The sequence below is a fragment of the Spinacia oleracea genome, chromosome 3, assembly GCF_020520425.1.
Source record: "Spinacia oleracea cultivar Varoflay chromosome 3, BTI_SOV_V1, whole genome shotgun sequence".
Classification (NCBI taxonomy): domain Eukaryota; kingdom Viridiplantae; phylum Streptophyta; class Magnoliopsida; order Caryophyllales; family Amaranthaceae; genus Spinacia; species Spinacia oleracea.
Window position 1 is genome coordinate 9,267,071 of NC_079489.1, and position 18,903 is coordinate 9,285,973.

An 18,903-nucleotide genomic window follows, 5' to 3' on the forward strand; every position below is an offset into this window, starting at 1 on the left:
AAAAACCATGTACATAATTAAGATTATCACCTCCTTCGAATGATTAAACAACGAGAAAAATTACTTGCTTTCGGTCAATCCACCTGGAAAAGTTTTAGTAAAAAACAATGGCTTACCGAAGGTGATCGAAACACCCGTTTCTTTCACCAAAAAATCAAATCCCAGTCGGCCAGGAACACGATCTATCGTCTACAAAACGATTTAGGACAATGGGAATCCGATCCCATCACGGTCCAAGATTTTCTACTTAAATCCTTCAAACATCGGTTCGTATCCACTTCAGATCCTAATAGACAACTTGATCTCTCCTTTCTACCACATTGGATTTCTCAGGAACAACAAAACGATCTCATCCAACCCTACTCTGATGATGAAATTAAAGAAGCCTTCTTCTCAATGGATCCGCTCAAATCTCCGGGATCGGATGGGTTTGGTCCGCAGTTTTTTAAAGCTTACTGGCCAATAATTGCTCCAGAAGTTACTACTGCAATCAAGGGCTTTTTCTACCATGCCAAACTCCCCAAAGCCCTGAATCACACCATAATTGCTCTTATTCCCAAAAACGATAACCCAGAAAATCCCAATCATTTTCGACCCATCAGCCTATGTAATACCATCTATAAAGCAATATCGAAATTATTAGTCAACCGACTAAGACCTATTCTCCAACATCACATAAGCCCCTATCAGAATGCCTTTACGGCCGAACGTTCTATCCACGATAATTTACTGATAGCACAAGAAATTTTAAATACCTTCCAAAAATCCACTTCAAAGGTTGGATGGTGTGCGCTTAAACTCGATATGGAAAAAGCTTATGATAGAATCGAATGGGACTTCCTTTGGGCCACCCTTTACTCCCTTGGGTTCCCGGACAAGTGGATTACCTGGATTAAAGCTTGTGTTACAACAGTCTCTTACTCTCTTAAAATCAACGGCTCTACAACGCATCACTTCTTACCTTCGAGAGGTATCCGCCAAGGAGACCCTCTCTCCCCATATCTCTTTCTTATCTGTATGGAAGTTTTCATTTTTATGCTTTCCCAAAGTAGCACACTTCCGAACTCAGGAATTGGAATCCGTATTGCCCCTCTCACTCCGAAAATTCCCTGCCTCCTGTTTGCTGACGACAGTCTTCTGTTTGTTAAAGCTACTTCAACAGCTACAAGTCAATTAAAATCTGTGATAACTTCCTTCTGCAACTTATCAGGTCAACTAGTCAATTTTCATAAATCGGCGATCATCTTCTCAAAAAAAATAGAACATTCCCGTAGAGATTTACTTGCTGGGAATTTCTCTATGACTAAATCTGCCTCACTCGGAAGATATCTAGGTGCCCACTTCTCTTCCTTTAAACCTTCCAAATCAGACTATAATGCGATAATCCAGAAAAATATCTCTCGGATCAACCATTGGCATGCTAATTTCCTTTCTAAAGCAGGTAGGTCTATCCTCATTCAAAGTAATCTCGAAGCACTACCGGCTTACGTCTGCTCCTCCTTCTTATTACCTCAAAAAACATGCTCGAATTTAGACTCTATCCATCGTAACTTCTTCTGGAAACCATCCGCTTCCTCTAACCATACCCCGCTTATCTCATGGAACAAAATTTGTCAACCTAAAAGTCTAGGGGGTCTAGGTCTCAGGAAAACAAGACCTCTTAACCAAGCCTTCCTTGCGAAGCTTGGCTGGAAAATCTTAATGAACGAAGAAAACCTCTGGGTTTCATTAATTAGGAAAAAATATCTCTCCAACTCAACCTTTTTTGAATATACTCCTAAACCAAAAGACTCCTCTATCTGGCGTCATATCCTTTGCCAAAGAGAGATTCTGCGCAAAGGTATTCGTTGGAAACTCGGGAACGGCAAATCTATTAATTTCTGGCTTGACAACTGGGTTATCCAGGATAATCTCCTTAGTCACTTAAAATTGAATATCAATACAGTTAATTCGAATCTACGTGTTGCTGATTTCATCCTCCCTAACCACGAATGGGATAGTGATAAATTAAAATCTATAGTTCCTCCCGCCTTAGCTATGAAAATTAAAGGATTAACTATTCCAACTAGAGACCTTGAGGATTCTCCAATTTGGGGAGCTACTTCGACGGGAGAGTTTTCCGTCAAATCCGCGACTTGGATAGCTCATGGGTTACCTTTTTCTCCCCATACTTGGAACTATAACTGGATCTGGAGCTTAGACATCCCACCTAAAATTGCTATTTTTCTATGGCAAATTTGCCATAATAGCATTCCTGTACGAAGTACACTCCAGAAACGTAATATCCTGCCTTTTGATGTTTGTCCACTTTGTGACACTTATGTTGAAACTATGAATCATATTTTCATTCAATGCCCTTCCTCTAAACTCTTGTGGGATCTCCATTTAACTAAACACTGGCTGGATTATTTTATCACCTCCCACGACCTTCTTGAAAATCTAACCCTTCTCAGGAAGTACCCCTCTGCTTTATGTAAGTTCACCTTCCTAATTTGGTCCCTTTGGAAGGAAAGAAACGATTGTACCTTCAACAATGCGTCCTTCAACCCATTCCGGGTTTTCTACAAGGCAAACTCTGCTTACCATGAATGGCAATCTCGTCTCCAACTTGACTATCACCAGCTTACGGGCACCCCTATCACTACCCTCAATTCCACCCCTCCACCTCTCCCTTCCCCTCCAATCATGGTTCGCTGGTACCCCCCTCCACTCGGCACCTTCAAACTCAACTTCGACGGCTCCAGTAAATCTTCTTCAGCAGCAGCAGGACTCATCATCCGTAATAATGAAGGAATTTCAATTTCAGCATGTACTTTTAATCTTGGTCAAACTCAAGCTTTCATGGCTGAAGCCATCGCTCTCCACAAAGGTCTACAAGAAGCTAGGCGTCTTCAGATCGATAATCTCCTTATCGAAGGTGATAATCTTCTTATCATTAATGCAGTTAAAGGGGTGTGGTCTACTCCTTGGAAGATCAGTAACATTATTTCTGATATCAAACATCTCCTCACCCTCTTTACCACGTGGGATATCAAGCACATTTTCAGAGAAGCAAATTCGGCTGCAGATTGGATAGCGAATGTCGGTCACCTAATTGTTGGAAATATGTATATAGATCCTACCAATAGCCAGAGATTAGCTACTATCTTGTGTAATGATTACTCAGGAGTGACTCTCGTGCGGAGAGGCTCCTAAGTATATTCTCCTTACCTTTCAAAAAAAAAAAAAAAAAAAAAAAATTAGATTAAGTTTTAGGGTTTAGTTAGTTTTTGGAGAGAGAAAGTGAGAGAAACATGGATTGAAATTGAATTTTGAAGAATCAAAGATAGGGATTTTCTTGATGATTTGGAGATTTCCATCATTTAATCAATGAGATTTTCTTTACTCTTCTCTCTTCAATTATTGTCTTATTTATTGTTTTATATGTTTCTTTGATTAGATTAGTTTCATGTTTAGTTTTATAATTTAATCTTCAAATTAGTTGTTGTTTTTGCTTAGTATCATGCTACTAGTTATTAAAGTCTTTAAATTTATTATTTTTATAAACTTTTCTATAAGGCGGTCTTACGCAAAAGACCACATTGATATCATATAAGTTAAGCAATGGAACCAATTAGTTAGGCACTTGAACTAATTAGTTAAGCACCGAAACCAATTAGTTAAGCAATTGAATCAATTAATTAAGCAATGTAACCAATTAGTTAAGAAATTAAACCAATTAGTTAAGCAACCAAAGTGGTCTTTCCGGTAAGGCGGTCTTACACAAAAGTTGCCGTATTATTTTTATGTTGATTGAGTAGTGTTGTTGGTTAGGGTTTGGGTGAAAACCTAATAATGATTGATTTGGGTAAATGAGTTTGAATTTGGTGATGTTGCATGATTAAATTATTGTTTGTTTGAGCATACTCAAACTTTGTTGTATGCAAATTAGCTACTTGTGTATGACTTAGATTTTGGGGTAGTTGACTTTAGGAAAATCGAGGGATCGTGACCTAAGTTGACTATTGTTTGGTTTGTGCTTAACCGTGACCTAAGGGTAGTTGTGTGTAGGACGGGAGTTCGCATTTGACTATTCTAAGAATTGATCCAAGGCGGGAGTCATTTGGGGATCTATTTCTAACCAACGCATCATTCATACTTTGCTTATGCATCATCATTCTTAATTGTTGCTCGTATACTTGTTTCATTATTGTTGGTGTTTGATCTCATTCCTTGACCATGCTTGCCCTTTGGTAGTTAGTTTAGTTTTAGTTGGTTAGTTGACTTTTCCAACCCTATTCCGACCTAACTTGTTGTTCGATTAGCATAAATTAGCGCACCTTAGTCCTTGTGGATTTCGACCCTTACTTGCCGCTTTACTTGTGTTTAGTGGTTAGTTTAGGTTTTTTTTTTGTTTGATTAGGAGAGACTAGTAACGACCTAGTTTTCCCAGGGAGTTTCTTGATGAGAATGTAAATGATAACTTGAATTACTTATTATGCAGTTAGTGTATATTGTCTGAAATTTTCTGAACCAGTACATTCCTAACATGCCAGAAATACGCTTGTAAGTTGTGTAAGTTGTATCATTTTCTGTAATGTTTCAGGTTTATGCAGAGATATTTGTGATTTCCTCTGACTAAATAACAGGGTAGTTTGGACAAACAAAACTCCGGAAAATGACAATCCCGGAGATTGTTCAAGGGCTTCTCAGACGTAAGAGAAACAACGAGTGGCGATGGGAAAGGCCATGTAACAGGAGGACTTAATTAGATAAGACTACAGCTTGATCATTTTGTGCATATAAGCAAGTTAATCATTTAGATGTTTTTGTGAAGGGCTAAAACTTATCCTATCCAATTTCCCTCAAAAAAATGAACTAATTTAATCTTGTATTCATGTCCACGCAATTACGATAACTTGTTGTTCGATTAGAATAATCTAGTTCGCCTATTCCTTGTGGATTTCGACCCTTATTTTTTGCTTTACTTGTGTTTAGTGATTATTTTAGATTTTTGTTTGATTAGGAGAGACTAGTAACGAACTAGTTTTCCCCCGATCACCCCTGACCCTAGAAAAAAGTACTGATCCGTACATTATATAGCGTGCACGATACATTGATACGAAACGGGAAAAAGAAAAAAAAAGGACAGTAATTTAACATCATTAACTTTTAATAAAGTTAACCAAGTCATCCCCTCAAACAGTCAAGATCATCTTCTATCTATCAGACTATCATCATAGTCGGCTACGCCAGAAGTTTGAGGGATTGCATCAAACTTTTTCTATGTGTTCTTCCTTATTTTACTCCAATTCTTCCTAGAAATCTTGTCTTAATCATTCAACCTTCCTAAAATCTTGTCCTAATTTAATTTATTTTTCCTAAATTTAAATTATTCCTCTTTGCGTTCCCAGAAATCTTCCTCCTTTCTTAACCTAATCCTTCGTACAGTTCTAATGTCAACACCTCGTGATAATAAAAGAAGAAAAACGGATACCCAGGATCATGACATCATGCCTGAACCAGGTTTGTCGTCAAAAAATTTCAATTTTTTGTTATATTTATGGCTTGTTATTTTTTTGACGACATATTGGTTGCTTTAGAAAGTTAATTAATATTGAATGATTGAATATTAGTTTGCTGATTGCTTGTTTCCTTGTTAGTAGCTGAAATTTTGTTGCTTTAAAAAGTTGAATTGTTGCTTGTTTCCTTCATGGTAGCTGAAATTTTGTTGCTTTAAAAAGTTGAATTGTTACTTGTTTCCTTCTTTATGAATGTTTGCAATTATCTGTAAATTGGTGCTTGTATTTCGTGGTTATGGCACTTTATCTTGTCTGATAAAGATTATGTTGTTGTTGTTTGAAAAATTAGGTGACGAAGGTTCTCGCGGAGATGAACATACTGCTATTGCTAGGACAGAGGTTGATGACAAGGTTTATGTCCCTGATGAACAAGAGGCCCCAAGTAATGTTCGTTTTATCTGTATATGTTGTATGAATGCTGGTTTTACAGCAGATGTTTAATGTGATACATGATATGTGACATTCAACATGTGATATGCTGTAGGTGATAAAGTTCCAGAGACAACTATAAGCAAGAGCACTATCAGAGTTTGTAGTAGCTCAACTACATCGAGAGTTCCGGAGACGACTATAAGCAGGAAGAATATCAGAGTTTGTAGTGGCTCAACTACATCTGGAGATAAACTGGTTGCTGATGCTGGAGACCCCTTGGATGGTGGTATACATCGCTTTCATCATTACTCGTTGATTCAAATTACTATTGTGTGGTGTTAACTGTTAAGTCGGAACTTGTTCACTTAAGATGATTTATATGATGGTTAGATAGGTCTAGACTGAAATTCAAACAAACCGACTTTGTCGTATGCTGATTGCTTTTTCTTGATGTCATTGTTTCAAAATGAATTTGATTTGGGAATATGTGGCCAGATGCTTCTTGGTGATCTTTTTTTTACCAAGTGTAGTATTTATTGTTGAAGTGAATCCTTTTGAACAGTTTCTTTACTTAATTCACCTTGAATTATTGATAAGTGCCATACGGAACATCCTCTTATAAATAAACATGTTAAAACGTCTATAAACTTGAATGCCTTGTGAGTGGTTTTCTCTTTTGACAATTGGTCATAGAGTTCACCTTTTTCTTTGACAATTGGACCTTTTCTAGTTGGATAGAGATGACCAAGTAACAGATAGGAGATCCATTTGATTGTGAAGTAGATTCACTTGGTGTCTCGGAATAGATCCCCATACCCTTTTCTGATATTCTGATTGAGATCACATAAGTTGAGTTATCTACACCCAACGCATAGGAGTTAAAGTCATGCAAGCTAATTCTCATGTTTGTAGTTTAGTGATGTTTCATGGATGACAATTTTCCTTCATTCACTCAATAATTTACTATGTAGCTGTTCTTGCTGTTAAATGTTAGTACTCATTTGATGATTTCAAATGCAGGTAATATGTCCACCACTTGTCCTTGGGCCTTACCCTCTATTACAGTAGCAAACCCCAAACCTCTCCCCAAGCCATGTCCAGCTTCTACAAGAATACAAGTTGGGGATTTTACTGTTTTTTTGGTTCCCCGTGTCAAATTGGACTTTCATTTATTCTGTGAAGAAGATAAAATGGTGACAAGACAAATGACACGAGAGATTGTAACATCACTATTTTCTAGCCCCCGGATATTTAAAAAAAGTATTTCTGTTCCGTACGAAGATGTTAGGGTACGTCTTTTGTTCAATCAAAAAATGAAGGGTAAACTAACAATGTTGGCTGATGGCAGATTCTTTTTTAGACCCCCTAACTTACAAAACACTAGCGTGCTTTTGAAATTAGGGAACGAACTTTTTGAGAAACTTGGTACGTTTGAAGTGACCGATAACGGCACTCTCTTCGTAGTAAAAGTGTTTCCGCCTTCTTTTTCAGAAGATGCAACACAAATGAAGTGTGCTATTTCAGGTATTTTCATAATCTTGTATATAGTTTTTTTTTGTATCTTTAATTTCTGAAATCATGGAATTGTTGTAGGTTACTCTAACCTAATACTAATTTTTTTCTTGCAAGTCTTATCGATATGTATTAAGCAACTTCATTAGTATTAAGGAGACATTAAACTATACAAGGCTGTGTATGAGAACCTGAATTTGAATTCAATTGATTTATTTCAAATTTGGAAATTAGTATCCCTTACCTTCAATTCAAAATTGTCTCTTTGGCGGAATTTAGGTATTCAAAATCTAGATTCAGAATTTTAATATGATGTTTGAAAGTGGTTGGGATGATGGGCATTTCGCCATAATTTATGGAGAGTGGAAAGTATCTAGTGGTTTTGGTGGAAGAGAAGACGTGTGTATGATATAATTAGTGTAAAACCGAATTTCAAATCCTACTTATATGTGCCTTTCCAATTATACCAAAACTTCAGGGCAGTTCCATAGTTTCATTCTATGCAATCCAAACAGCAGACTTTCCAAATCCAGAATTTGAAATTAGACATTGGTATCTATGCATCCCATAAGGAACCTGCTGTTATAACATCTTGATTATAACTTCCCATGATGAGATATTATAACTTCATTTTCTTTCCATTCTTTTTCGAGTGACTTGTATATCTTATTTGGCAGGTCTGACAGAGGATCCACCTGCTATTATACTGAATGGAATTCCATCTCATTGGTTTGCTGAGCAACCTGACTCCTCCAAACCATCAAAAAGGCTTCTTTGCATCTTTCTTGAGACTTTTGGGAAAATCAGGTATAAACGAAGATTACAAAATTTTCTTCATAACTTAAAGCCTTATTTCTTAAATTTTCTTCATATTCTCAAAATGTTTCCTGTGACCGTCAACCTGAATACTAGGCAACTTTTGAAAATTTAATTGTTGCTGCTCCGTAACCAAATCATCCTCAACAAACACCCTCATCCCATTACAAAAGTCAGCCGCCATAAACACCACCACGGCACCACCGCCAAAACTGACACCACCATCAACATCACCAATAACAACACCCATCCTTAATACCACCGTCATTACCTAAACCATCCTTAGAGGATAACTTCCAACTTTTCCGTGATTCTTACAACTTCGGGAATTGATTGAAACCTTAGTATTGTTGAAGTTGTTGCACTCCTTCTCTGCCGCCTTCTGCGGTTGCCGGTGGTGCCTCGATTGGGTGACTTTCTCTCTCCTCAACCTATCTCCTAAGAAGAGAAAAGAGGCTGCCGGTGGTGGAAAACTGGAGGGGAGGGGGGGGGGGGGGAGTAAAAGGGGGTTGTTGTTGTTGATGGAAACCAACGAATCCATCATCCACTATTGCATCCATTAATACGCTTCTCTCTATTTTTCCTAAGTTAAAGACCATTTTGAGAAGATGTCACATAAATGTAGGATTATTTCAAAATTACTAAAAAAAAATTTGGACTATTTTAAGCAAGCCTCCTAAAAGTTGGATTATTAAAATTATTTTTCCTTTCTTATTTTGTTGTTTCTTTTCTCGTTGGTTTTCGGTGTAGAAGTGATGTTCAATCTTGTTATTGACTTGAAAGTGGAATGATTGATCAAATTGTTGTATATAATCTTGTTCTAACGTAGTTCTACTTGTTTCTATTAGGGATCTTGACGTTGTTCCGGATGAAAATTTTGGTAAGGATGAGAGAAACTTTTATTCAACAAAAAAAGAGGATTCAATTTCGACTGTTGTGTATTGCAAAGTAATTGTTCATTACAAGGAGTATGAACATTGCTATAATGCGTTGAAATTTTTGTGCTCGCATTCGTTGCAAAAGGTAATATCTATTCAATACGCAATATTTCTTGTTTTTTTTTCAGTCCTTCTATCTATTTTTATTTTTATTGATGATTAAGCAAACTCTATGCTTAGGGTTCAGGCATAGCCGACTATGAAGTGTCTTGGAAGGAGGAGGATCTTTGTCCAAGGTTTTTATCCTTACAAAAGGTTATTAACCCCTTATTAATTTTTGCAAAGTTTGTATTCCTTCCGTCCCAGATTGGAATCTGTCACATTTCTTTTGCGATTGCTTATGCAGAGATTGCTAATGTTGACTTTCATATTCAGGAGGACCCAAGAATGAAGTTTGTTTGGAAGGACAAGCGTGATGTTTCTGCAGACCATGAGAAAGTGGATTTTGAGGAGTTCCAGGCTCTAAAGCACAAAATGATTATGCTGGAGGAAGAGTTGGAGGATGTGATGGCTAGATTGGAGAAGTTTGAGGCATTAAAGAGCAATGGTGCTCTTCCTTAGTTAGGGTTTGCCGATAAAATTTATTCTAAATATTTTGGTCTACATACTAGTTGATTCCCTATAAGTGTTTCTAAATATTTTGGTCTACATATTTTGGTCGTAGAATCACCAAACAAGCTTGATGCCTTGATAAGGAGTTCAACGCTGCCAATGATAGTTAGGACTTGGGAGGCTGTTGTGTTATAGTGCCAGCTTGGCATGCATTTTGGGACCGTGTTAACTTAACTATACTTTGTTGAATTCTATCTTATTATTTTTTGTTTTACAGGGCTGAATTTATCTTATCTAAACCTTTTGACCCTAACTTTATCCATTGCCATTTATTTATTTTTATTCTCACCATTTTTTCCGGAAAAGAAAGAACACTTCAAAATTTGTCGAGTATGGAAGAATCGTAGGCAGTTATGACTTCACCAAATTGATTTAACTGAACGCTGATGTGTAGAAAACTGAGAAAAGAAAAAGGACAAAATGCCAAAAGTTATTTATTAGACCCTTTGTAAAGAGGGTCAATAGTTTGATATCTCTTAAAGTTTTGTTTACTTTAAAGTAATTTTGATCATTCCCGACTAATAGCTTGAGATAGTTGTATGTTTTGAGTGAATTCACTCAAAAAGATGAGAAAAATCAAGTTTCAAACAAACTCCCTCGGGCAATGGATGAGAAGAATCTGATTCCAAATGTAACAAATCCCTGGTAAGCAATTCAATTCTATGCATCTGCTTCATTCTTTGGATTTTAACTTCATGACTTCGTCTAACGTGTGATAAAATTCAGGAAGCAAGTAATGTTGATGGGAGATGGTGCATCAGATTAGGAGCCCGTCAACTTACAAGTTTTTTTAAGGGTGTACTGCTCTCAAGGTGAACTACTCATTCAAGGTTACGTTGTTCTTTTTTACTCACAATGCCTAAGAATTGGGTAAGTATGTATCTGATTGACTGATTTTCAAACGTCTGACTTTGCAGGCTCAATAGAATTCTGGTTCTTTTGATTTGCATATTTAGCTGTCCATCTATGACCTAGTTTATAGGGCATCATATCCAGTTTCTTCCCTACTTCAGTTGAACATGTTAGCGATGTACTGGGAGCTGGACAGTGAAAGAGTCCAAGCATAAATTTGAGTCAATAAATAGTAAATTAAAGAGCTCAAGAGGCTAGAATTGATGAGTTTGAATTAACTAGGATATCAAGGTTAAAGACCAAGTCAAAAAACTTCAGAAGTTGCAGACAGTAATACTGTAGTCTCTGATATGTTCACATATACTGGGAATTGAGAGACATAACTTTTGACAATCATAGACTACATCTTTATATGTCCTAACTACATGCAAACTTTAACTTAATTGGGCTAATTCATATTTAATCATTCAGGAGCAAACCCTTCATTTTAATTATTCCATATGTCCATATCCTTTATGCTCCATATCGACCCATTAGTGGTCTGCTAATTTAATAAATCAGATCACTTTCTTGATTTCTTATTCCCAGCATTTCATTTCACTTCAATGCAGGTTACTTAACCGTAGCTCTTGATACCATGACAAATTAACCAACTAAACGTGCATCTCTTTATTAATCATCAGCAATATATGTAGGACATAGAGTTATATTCCTACCTAAATTCTAAATAGGTAATACATAACGTAATTCTGTAATCTATATGGACTAGAATTATATTAGCCTTAGTATTAGTGTACTGTTCGAAGTCTATTGTAACAGCATACCTATGACAAGCCAAGGTTGCCAACTCATACTTGTGCACCCCTTTTTCTTGGCAATTTTTCTCTGTTCCTATTTTTTATTTCATTAGGGGCTTAATACTTCATTAGAATATACACTAAATCGGTTTTGTCTTGGCATGCACTAATTTTATGGTTTAAGTCAACTAAAATGCGATCGTGTGAATAGACTATGGAGCCAGTTGAATTTCCTTAAAAGGGTCTCTATTTAATTTCGGGAGAGATGGGTAAGGTGAGATAAGTGTTTGTGATGTTGATCAGTGATGCAGTCCTTTGTGATCATGCTGGTTTTCAACGGAAGCAGTCTACTTAGTAAACCTGGAATCACAGGATATTTAAATGCATATCCACATGGATAAATATCCCTACAAGCTACAAAAAGGCGCAGGAATTTAGTAATAGCATTCCACATAAAAATTTTGGGTTTTGCTCCACTGGTGTAAAATCTATGTGATTGACTGCCTAGTGGTTTAAGGTTTTGTTTTCTGTTCATATTATATAAAAACATGTTTTGACATCCATGGCAGTGCTCTCTAGTCTCTAGTTGTTTCTCTCAATTAGTGATGATGTATTTCCGAGCTGTTTAATTTACACTTGACTCTGCAGTACTGAAACAATAGGTAGTACAATTGGTCTTGGTTCTCAAGGAAGTATGGGGTTTCTTGCTGCTGATACTGAGCGCTTCTTCTCTTATCTTATGTGGTAAAGCATTCGCTGATGCAAATGGAGTCAAACGAAGTTTGTCGGCACTGTCAGAACCTATTTTAGCAGCCCGGGGAGGCATCCCATTGGCAGCTCGGTAAACTATTTTTTGTCAGAAGTTTTCAAATGTTCTAAATGTAAGTTTGTGAATGCTTTAATAAGTTAGTATTATACATATTCAGGATCCTAGAGCTGGTGGATTTAGTAGTACTCTTGTTTGCACCAGAAGATGTCATTCAGAGCTCCTCAGATCTGTTGGTGTCTGCAGATGCAGGTGTTATTCTTGCTTAGAAGGTGTTGCACCCTTTTTTCGATCCAAACATTCCAATACACCAAGCAATTGCCTGCTGCTGTAAATCTGTAATCCTTGCATGTTCTGACAGGTAAATTAATCATTTGAGTGCTGCTGTGTTTCTGTTTCATTACTTTCAAACAATTAACATCAAGCTATATGGCCACATCTCTTGGTTGCATTTTTCTTCCATATTCTTATCCTCTGAACTAGAAAACCCAACAGAAAAAACAAAATGATTCATAGAAACTAGTCGTCTGCTTTTAATATGCTCAATTGCTCATAGCCTCATTCACCATATGTTAAAACTTGCCATTGCCATATAACAAAGATTTTACAAGTGTATTTGACATTTTGACCTTTAGATGTCTTCAGTAAGTTTTTCCCCTAGTGTGCAATTCTCATTAGAACAATGTTGAGTTCATGTTGTTATTGTCTCTGTCCATGCGTGACCATCAAACTCGGTCTCTGTTCAACAGCTGAATTTGATGTGTGGTCTAAAGGTTACAGGCCAGCAGGCCTTTGGTTTGCGTGGCATAGACTGTCGAGTAATCTTAAAATTTCCAGAGACTTTTTTCTGTGGTATAGGCTTGTCACAGATACTCCAATATTTTTAGAAGTTTGATGTACTTCATTGTTGTCGTTATCGCATGCCAACTTCTGATATTACAGTTGGGTTATTCAATTGCAGCTGAAGGACACCTCAATTACTCCTTTATTGATAAACATCAATGATGGCGATAAGCATATAACTGGTAAGAAAAGTATTTGGTTCGAACTAATGTTTTACAGTTTCCAATCGTTTCTTAAGCTTATTCCATATTGTTGTCAGGGAAAGATCTTGTGGAAGTAGTTGGGTCAGCTCTTTCAAAGAACATATCATTCTTCCAAGTTCCAACCAAAAGGTGACTTATACAACCTTCAGTGTTTATGTGTTAAGGTTTTAGTCTCTTTGAGAAGACGATGCTGGTGACTAATGGCTTTCTAAACTTCCTTCACCATGTACATTGCTGAGCAGGTAGAGACCTGAAACTAAAGTTCAAGAGGTTTTTGTTGAGCAAATATCAAGAATTACCCGAAGAATTCTTATTTTTACATACTCGTGAGTTCTGCAATCTCTCTTACCTGTACATAGGGTGTAGGAACAAGTTACAATCTCTATTTTCTAGTGCAACGATCAAAACTGAGACGGTGAAAAAAGAACTCAAGCTTGTAGTTCCAGCTACTCGATACACTACTCAAGCTTGATGTTCCTGGCATATATAGACGTATGGTGGTAAAATGTAAGGTTTTTTCATACCCTATATGGGTATTTTGGGAAGAAATCGGGTGGGTGGAGACTACAAACACCATGCTGGAGTTATACTTACTGTTCTCCTGAGCTCAAAGTCAGCTGCTAGGCATGCTTAGTTAATGGTATGATCCAATCACAGAGACAGGCCCAAGTGTTGCGACTGCTGCCTTGTTGATGCTGTTGTAAGTCACAGAGAAGAACATTTCTACTGACAGAGTGACAGTTCCCTATTTTAGGGGGGAGTTTCTTGATGAGAATGTAAATGATAACTTGAATTACTGATTATGCAGTTGTATAAATTGTCTGAAATTTTCTGTACCAGTACATTCCTAATATGCCAGAAATACGCTTGTAAGTTGTACAAGTTGTATCATTTTTTGTAACGTTTCAGGTTTATGCAGAGATATTTGTGATTTCCTCTGACTAAATAACAGGGTAGTTTGTACAAACAAAACTCTGGAAAATGACAATCCCGGAGATTGTTCAAGGGTTTCTTCGACGTAAGAGAACCGCGAGTGGCGATTGGAAATGCCGAGTAACAGGAGGACTTAATTAGATAAGATTACAGCTTGATCATTTTGTGCAGATAAGCAAGTTAATCATTTAGATGTTTTTGTGAAGGGCCAAAACTTATCTTGTCCAATTTCCCTCAAAAACAAAATGAAATAATTTAATCTTGTATTCATGTCCACGCAATTACGATAATTTCACAAAAATTCCAATTCAATTTAGTTGTTACAAACTGTTAAAAACTTAGCTTAAGCGGCTTCATACCTTATCTCATAATTACACTTTTTTTTTCTTATTTGGTGAGGATTACGGACTTACAATTCGCAAATAGAAGTATCTTTATTTAGATTTGGATAAAATAGGCCATATTTCTTGCAACAAAATTATACTCACCTTATGATTTTTAGTGGTGAAAAATGTAACGAGTAAAGAGACGTTCCCTTTCTTTCTATTTCAGAAAGAGTTTTCATTAGGCCAACCACAGCTTTTCGTATACAATTTGTGCATTTCTTCCTTATAGACCCTTATTTTCATTCACACGTATGACTTCTATTTTTTTCCTCCTTTTTTTTGGTTGTTTAACTGTCCCTACTTTAAAATGTGTTCGAATCAGCTGGTAAGGGAGTTATTTCATCTTAACCGTGTTGCGTTTAACACTCATCCAATCACGTGCTACAATATTCGAAATGACTCTTAAGGAAAAGAAAATTAGTCCATAAGGAATAAGAGCAATTTGATCAATTTTTTGGATTAATGTTCTAATTTGTGACAAAAATGAGGCAAGAGTTACTTTTATATTTAACTATATGATTCGAGTCATGCAGTAATTTCTTTTTTATATAGCAAGGGAAAAAGAAAACATTAAGAGACGCTCTTTACAAGGAAAACCCTTATTAAGGTGTAAGAATCATGCAATAGTTGGTTTAATATAATAATGAAAATGATTAATAATAATAGGAGTAAAATGAAGTAATTAGGATTTAGGAAGCGTTTCTTGTCATTTCCACCTTCCTACTAACTACCAGTCTCACAACTAATCTAACTTACCAATCCCTAAATTAATGAATTACCCATTATACCCCTGAAGTATATATAGTTAGACAAGATGCTAAACATTCCTTGTACTTTCTATGGTGTTAGGCTGTTAGCTAATCCATCAACCAAAAAACCTCCAACTCTTCATTTTTTTTCCTTTTACCAATCAAGCATTCAAAAGATGCCACCACCAGCAGCGGTGGCTGTGGCCGTGACCGGTGGAACGGAGAATCATCATCAGCCGCCGAATTCACTATCATCAATGATTTTGAAGAAACAAAAGACAGTTTGTGTAATGGATGCTTCAGGTTTACTTGGGTTTGAACTTGTTAAAACTCTCTTGCAAAGAGGCTACTTTGTTCATGCTTCTCTCCAATCCGATTCCCGTTTTCAAGGTCAGTTCGTTTCTTCCCCAGTCGCTTCAATTATATCCACCTTACGAGCTAATTCTATTACTGAATTAGCGAATAAGGTGAGACAACTAGTTTAACTGATAAAGTGTATGAGCAGTATATGAAAGTTTGGAACCTGAGATCGAATAACGGCTACATAGTTATGAATACATTTGTGGCTTTCCATACATCCAAAAGGCAAAAATGATTTTATTGCTTACCAAACTGTTATGTTTGTTCACGAGGGGAATATAATGGCATTGTTGTGAAACGTGATGATCAGTCATATCATGTGGAAATAATTTGATTCTTTCCTCCCTTTCTCTTCATTGGCGTGGGAATAATATGAGCCTATTCCACTTATGGTTGGTTGGTTTTATGATAAAATCTCGTTGGATTTGTATGTGGTTAGACTCTCCATCGATATAGCCATGCAGGCATAGTGTATGAAAATAGTGTGAGCAAAATCTCTAGTTTTGAAATAGGAAAATATATCTAATAAAACTTGGAAAATAAATCTTAATATCTGATATAAAGTAATAAAAGAAAAGTTCCAAAATTTCATACAGTTGTTAGGCTTGCGCAATTTAGGAGGAGGGGCAAAGGTGCAGAGTGAGCATGGTGCACCGAAATAACATAAACACGTAGCTAAAAGAACATTAATATGAAGTGTATTTATTATTTATGCTTTTAATGACAAGTGAGAGAATATATCGTAGGTTCTTTTGTTTGCAACGTCATGTTCTTTTACATGTGCACATACATTGTGCACCCTGGTTATTGTGCACCCTTGTCTATAGTCCACAATTAGGGTTGTACTGCTAGTCACTATTCTGGGTGCTAGCATGTTAGTCGAATAGTTGGAGCCAAGCCACCGAGGCAATTTGAGAGTGACAATGAGTGAGAAAATCGTACCTCCAAAGTGCACTTAGTGGAGATTTAAACCCGTGACCTCCGAGTCATTAGGTCAGGACTAGTACTATAATCCCAATATGAGTATCAACTTGCTAATTTCAAAGTATCTCATTTACAGGAGAGTTGCAGAACATGAAAGTGCAGGGTAACGGCGACAACAACAAAAACCTGAAGATCTTCCGTGCTGATCTATTGGATTATCACAGTATCCTCGACACTCTTACCGACTGCTCTGCCTTGTTCTACACATTCGAGCCCCCACTCGAGCATCCTGTTTACGATGTACGCAGTACGCTGCTTGCTGATGTAGTACTACTGATTCTGGATGAAGTTATACAGTGTTTAACAGGTTAGTTTGATTGGTACATTGCAGGAAAATATGGCAGAAATAGAAGTGAGAGCAGCACATAATGTGTTGGAAGCATGTGCACAGACGCCCACCGTGGAGAAGGTCATCTTTACTTCTTCTGCCACAGCAGTTGTCTGGCCAGAAACTCATAATCCTGCATCATCATCATCGTCATCATCCTGTAATGTCGACGAAAAGAGCTGGAGCGACATCAACCTCTGTAAGAAATTCAAGGTAGCAGTCCTTCTGAGTGCTGTCAGGTAAAGATGGTCGTGTGCCGGGCCTGGCCGGGCTTCGGGCCGAGACCGTGGGGCATGTGCCAAACGGGCCCGGCCCACGCCAAACTCACACTGTGTCATGCCGAAATGGTCAAAACATAGCCCAAGCCCACGGGTGTGCCGTGTCTAGGCCTAATTTTTACTAAATTTAGCGTGTTTTGTCGTGTTTTTCCCAAAAAATGCGGCCCAGGCCCGGCCCACGACTTCGTGCTCGTGCCGGGCCGTGCTCTTATCGGGTCGGGTCGATTCAGGCCTCGGGCCATCTTTACTGTCAGGTTTATTTCTTATACACGAGTTCACGAACTTTGCAACGAGATTTTTCGATTTAACATGCACGATCTGTAACAGTTATGGCATGCATTGTCAAAAACACTAGCAGAGAAAACAGCATGGGCACTTGCCATGGACAGAGGGGTGAGCATGGTGTCAGTTAACGGAGGACTGCTGTTAGATAACAACCTACGAAATACGTCTGCTGCAGACAATACTAAGCACAATATTCCCAGTCATCTTCCTCCATACCTAAAAGGCGCAGCTGAGATGTATGAACGCGGAGTTCTTGTGGCTGTAGATCTCAGGTTTCTGGTAGATGCCCTGTTTTCCGTTTATGAAGAAGTCTCGTCATACGGGCGTTATCTGTGCTTCAACCATGTCATCAACTGTCAGAAAGACGCTGTTAAGCTCGCCTCCATGTTCATGTCTTCTCCTCAAAGGTAAATACATAGTTTACTCCCTCTGTTAAATAATAGACTTCACTAATTGAGAGTCACTTAATCTTAATCTTGTTCGTGTACATACAGCTTGGAGGATACAAGAGTATTCCCACAACAGATTAGCAACAAGAAACTCAACAAGTTGATGATCAATTTTGATGGTCAATTCCAGCAACATCAGTAAAATGCCATCGTCGAAACTGGATGCAGTTTATGTACATTTGGCCTCATTTTTTGTTCATGTGTGGTAAATGCTTTAAAGCTTGTAACTAGATGAGAATCCCTTCTTTTCCATATTATCGGCGTAATTGGAAGATTGTGCGCATCTTCAGTAATGAAAAGCAATAGCAAAACCCTCTGCCTCCAATTTTCATCTATAATGAGAAAGGGTTAACGGATCTATAAAGATATATGGCTGTAGGACGGGCTGGACAGTGATTCGGGTGTCGGGCCAAAAATTCCAAAAATGTGGCCCAGACAGCCCAAACCCACATGCCCTCGGGCCATACCAATAATTTCAAATGCAGTTCAAGCCCGAACCATAACTTCATGCTCGTGCCGGGCTGTGCTTTTTTAGTGTTGGGTGCCATCTTTATCTATGACCCAACCCTATAAGAGCTGACTCAAAAAACCACATCCAGGTTTTCTCTCCCTAAAATATGTTTCTGTTTAGTTAATACTCAAAAATTATACTGCCACAAGAGCAACTTCATCAAGAAATCAAGATTCATATTCACAGTCCAGAAAACACTGAAAGGACTGTTCTCATGTAAAGTAGAATTGAAGCGCGCAAAAGCTGATCAAGTAAAAAGTGCCAGAAATTGGCCTTGTTTCATGGGTAACAAAAGTAATTACAGAAGAAAATCGAGAAACAGCGTGATTACTGTTAAACTTAATTGACCATCTTGTGTATTTTGGTCC

General features: G+C 37.5%; 2 protein-coding genes across 14 annotated transcripts in view; both read left to right on the plus strand.

Moving 5' to 3' along the window:
- The window catches only part of LOC110799140 (uncharacterized), a 132,063-nt gene extending 117,860 nt beyond the window's left edge, over nucleotides 1–14,203 (plus strand). Inside the window, exons 4-16 of one of the 13 annotated variants that reach the window (XM_056838602.1) lie at nucleotides 5,851–5,943; nucleotides 6,046–6,219; nucleotides 6,954–7,457; nucleotides 8,123–8,252; nucleotides 9,110–9,284; nucleotides 9,380–9,454; nucleotides 9,575–10,456; nucleotides 10,538–10,681; nucleotides 12,109–12,301; nucleotides 12,387–12,587; nucleotides 13,188–13,251; nucleotides 13,329–13,401; nucleotides 13,515–14,203. In XM_056838602.1, the coding sequence (XP_056694580.1) occupies nucleotides 5,851–5,943; nucleotides 6,046–6,219; nucleotides 6,954–7,457; nucleotides 8,123–8,252; nucleotides 9,110–9,284; nucleotides 9,380–9,454; nucleotides 9,575–9,760 (1,337 nt within the window). In that variant the 3' untranslated portion in view covers nucleotides 9,761–10,456; nucleotides 10,538–10,681; nucleotides 12,109–12,301; ... (2 more) ...; nucleotides 13,329–13,401; nucleotides 13,515–14,203. Of the gene's footprint in view, nucleotides 1–5,156; nucleotides 5,506–5,850; nucleotides 5,944–6,045; nucleotides 6,220–6,953; nucleotides 7,458–8,122; nucleotides 8,253–9,109; nucleotides 9,285–9,379; nucleotides 9,455–9,574; nucleotides 10,457–10,537; nucleotides 12,342–12,386; nucleotides 12,588–13,187; nucleotides 13,252–13,328; nucleotides 13,402–13,514 lie in introns of those variants that run through there. The other 12 variants (XM_056838603.1, XM_056838609.1, XM_056838606.1 and 9 more) reach the window with 12 other exon arrangements.
- A 1,127-nt stretch (nucleotides 14,204–15,330) lies between these two features.
- Nucleotides 15,331–18,349, plus strand: LOC110799144 (cinnamoyl-CoA reductase 1). The gene is made up of 5 exons (XM_022004360.2): nucleotides 15,331–15,730; nucleotides 16,761–16,924; nucleotides 17,016–17,225; nucleotides 17,618–17,982; nucleotides 18,070–18,349. Exons 1-5 carry the CDS (start codon nucleotides 15,406–15,408, stop codon nucleotides 18,164–18,166), a joined length of 1,161 nt encoding a protein of 386 aa, XP_021860052.2. The 5' UTR covers nucleotides 15,331–15,405; the 3' UTR covers nucleotides 18,167–18,349.
- The last annotated feature ends 554 nt before the right edge of the window (nucleotides 18,350–18,903 follow it).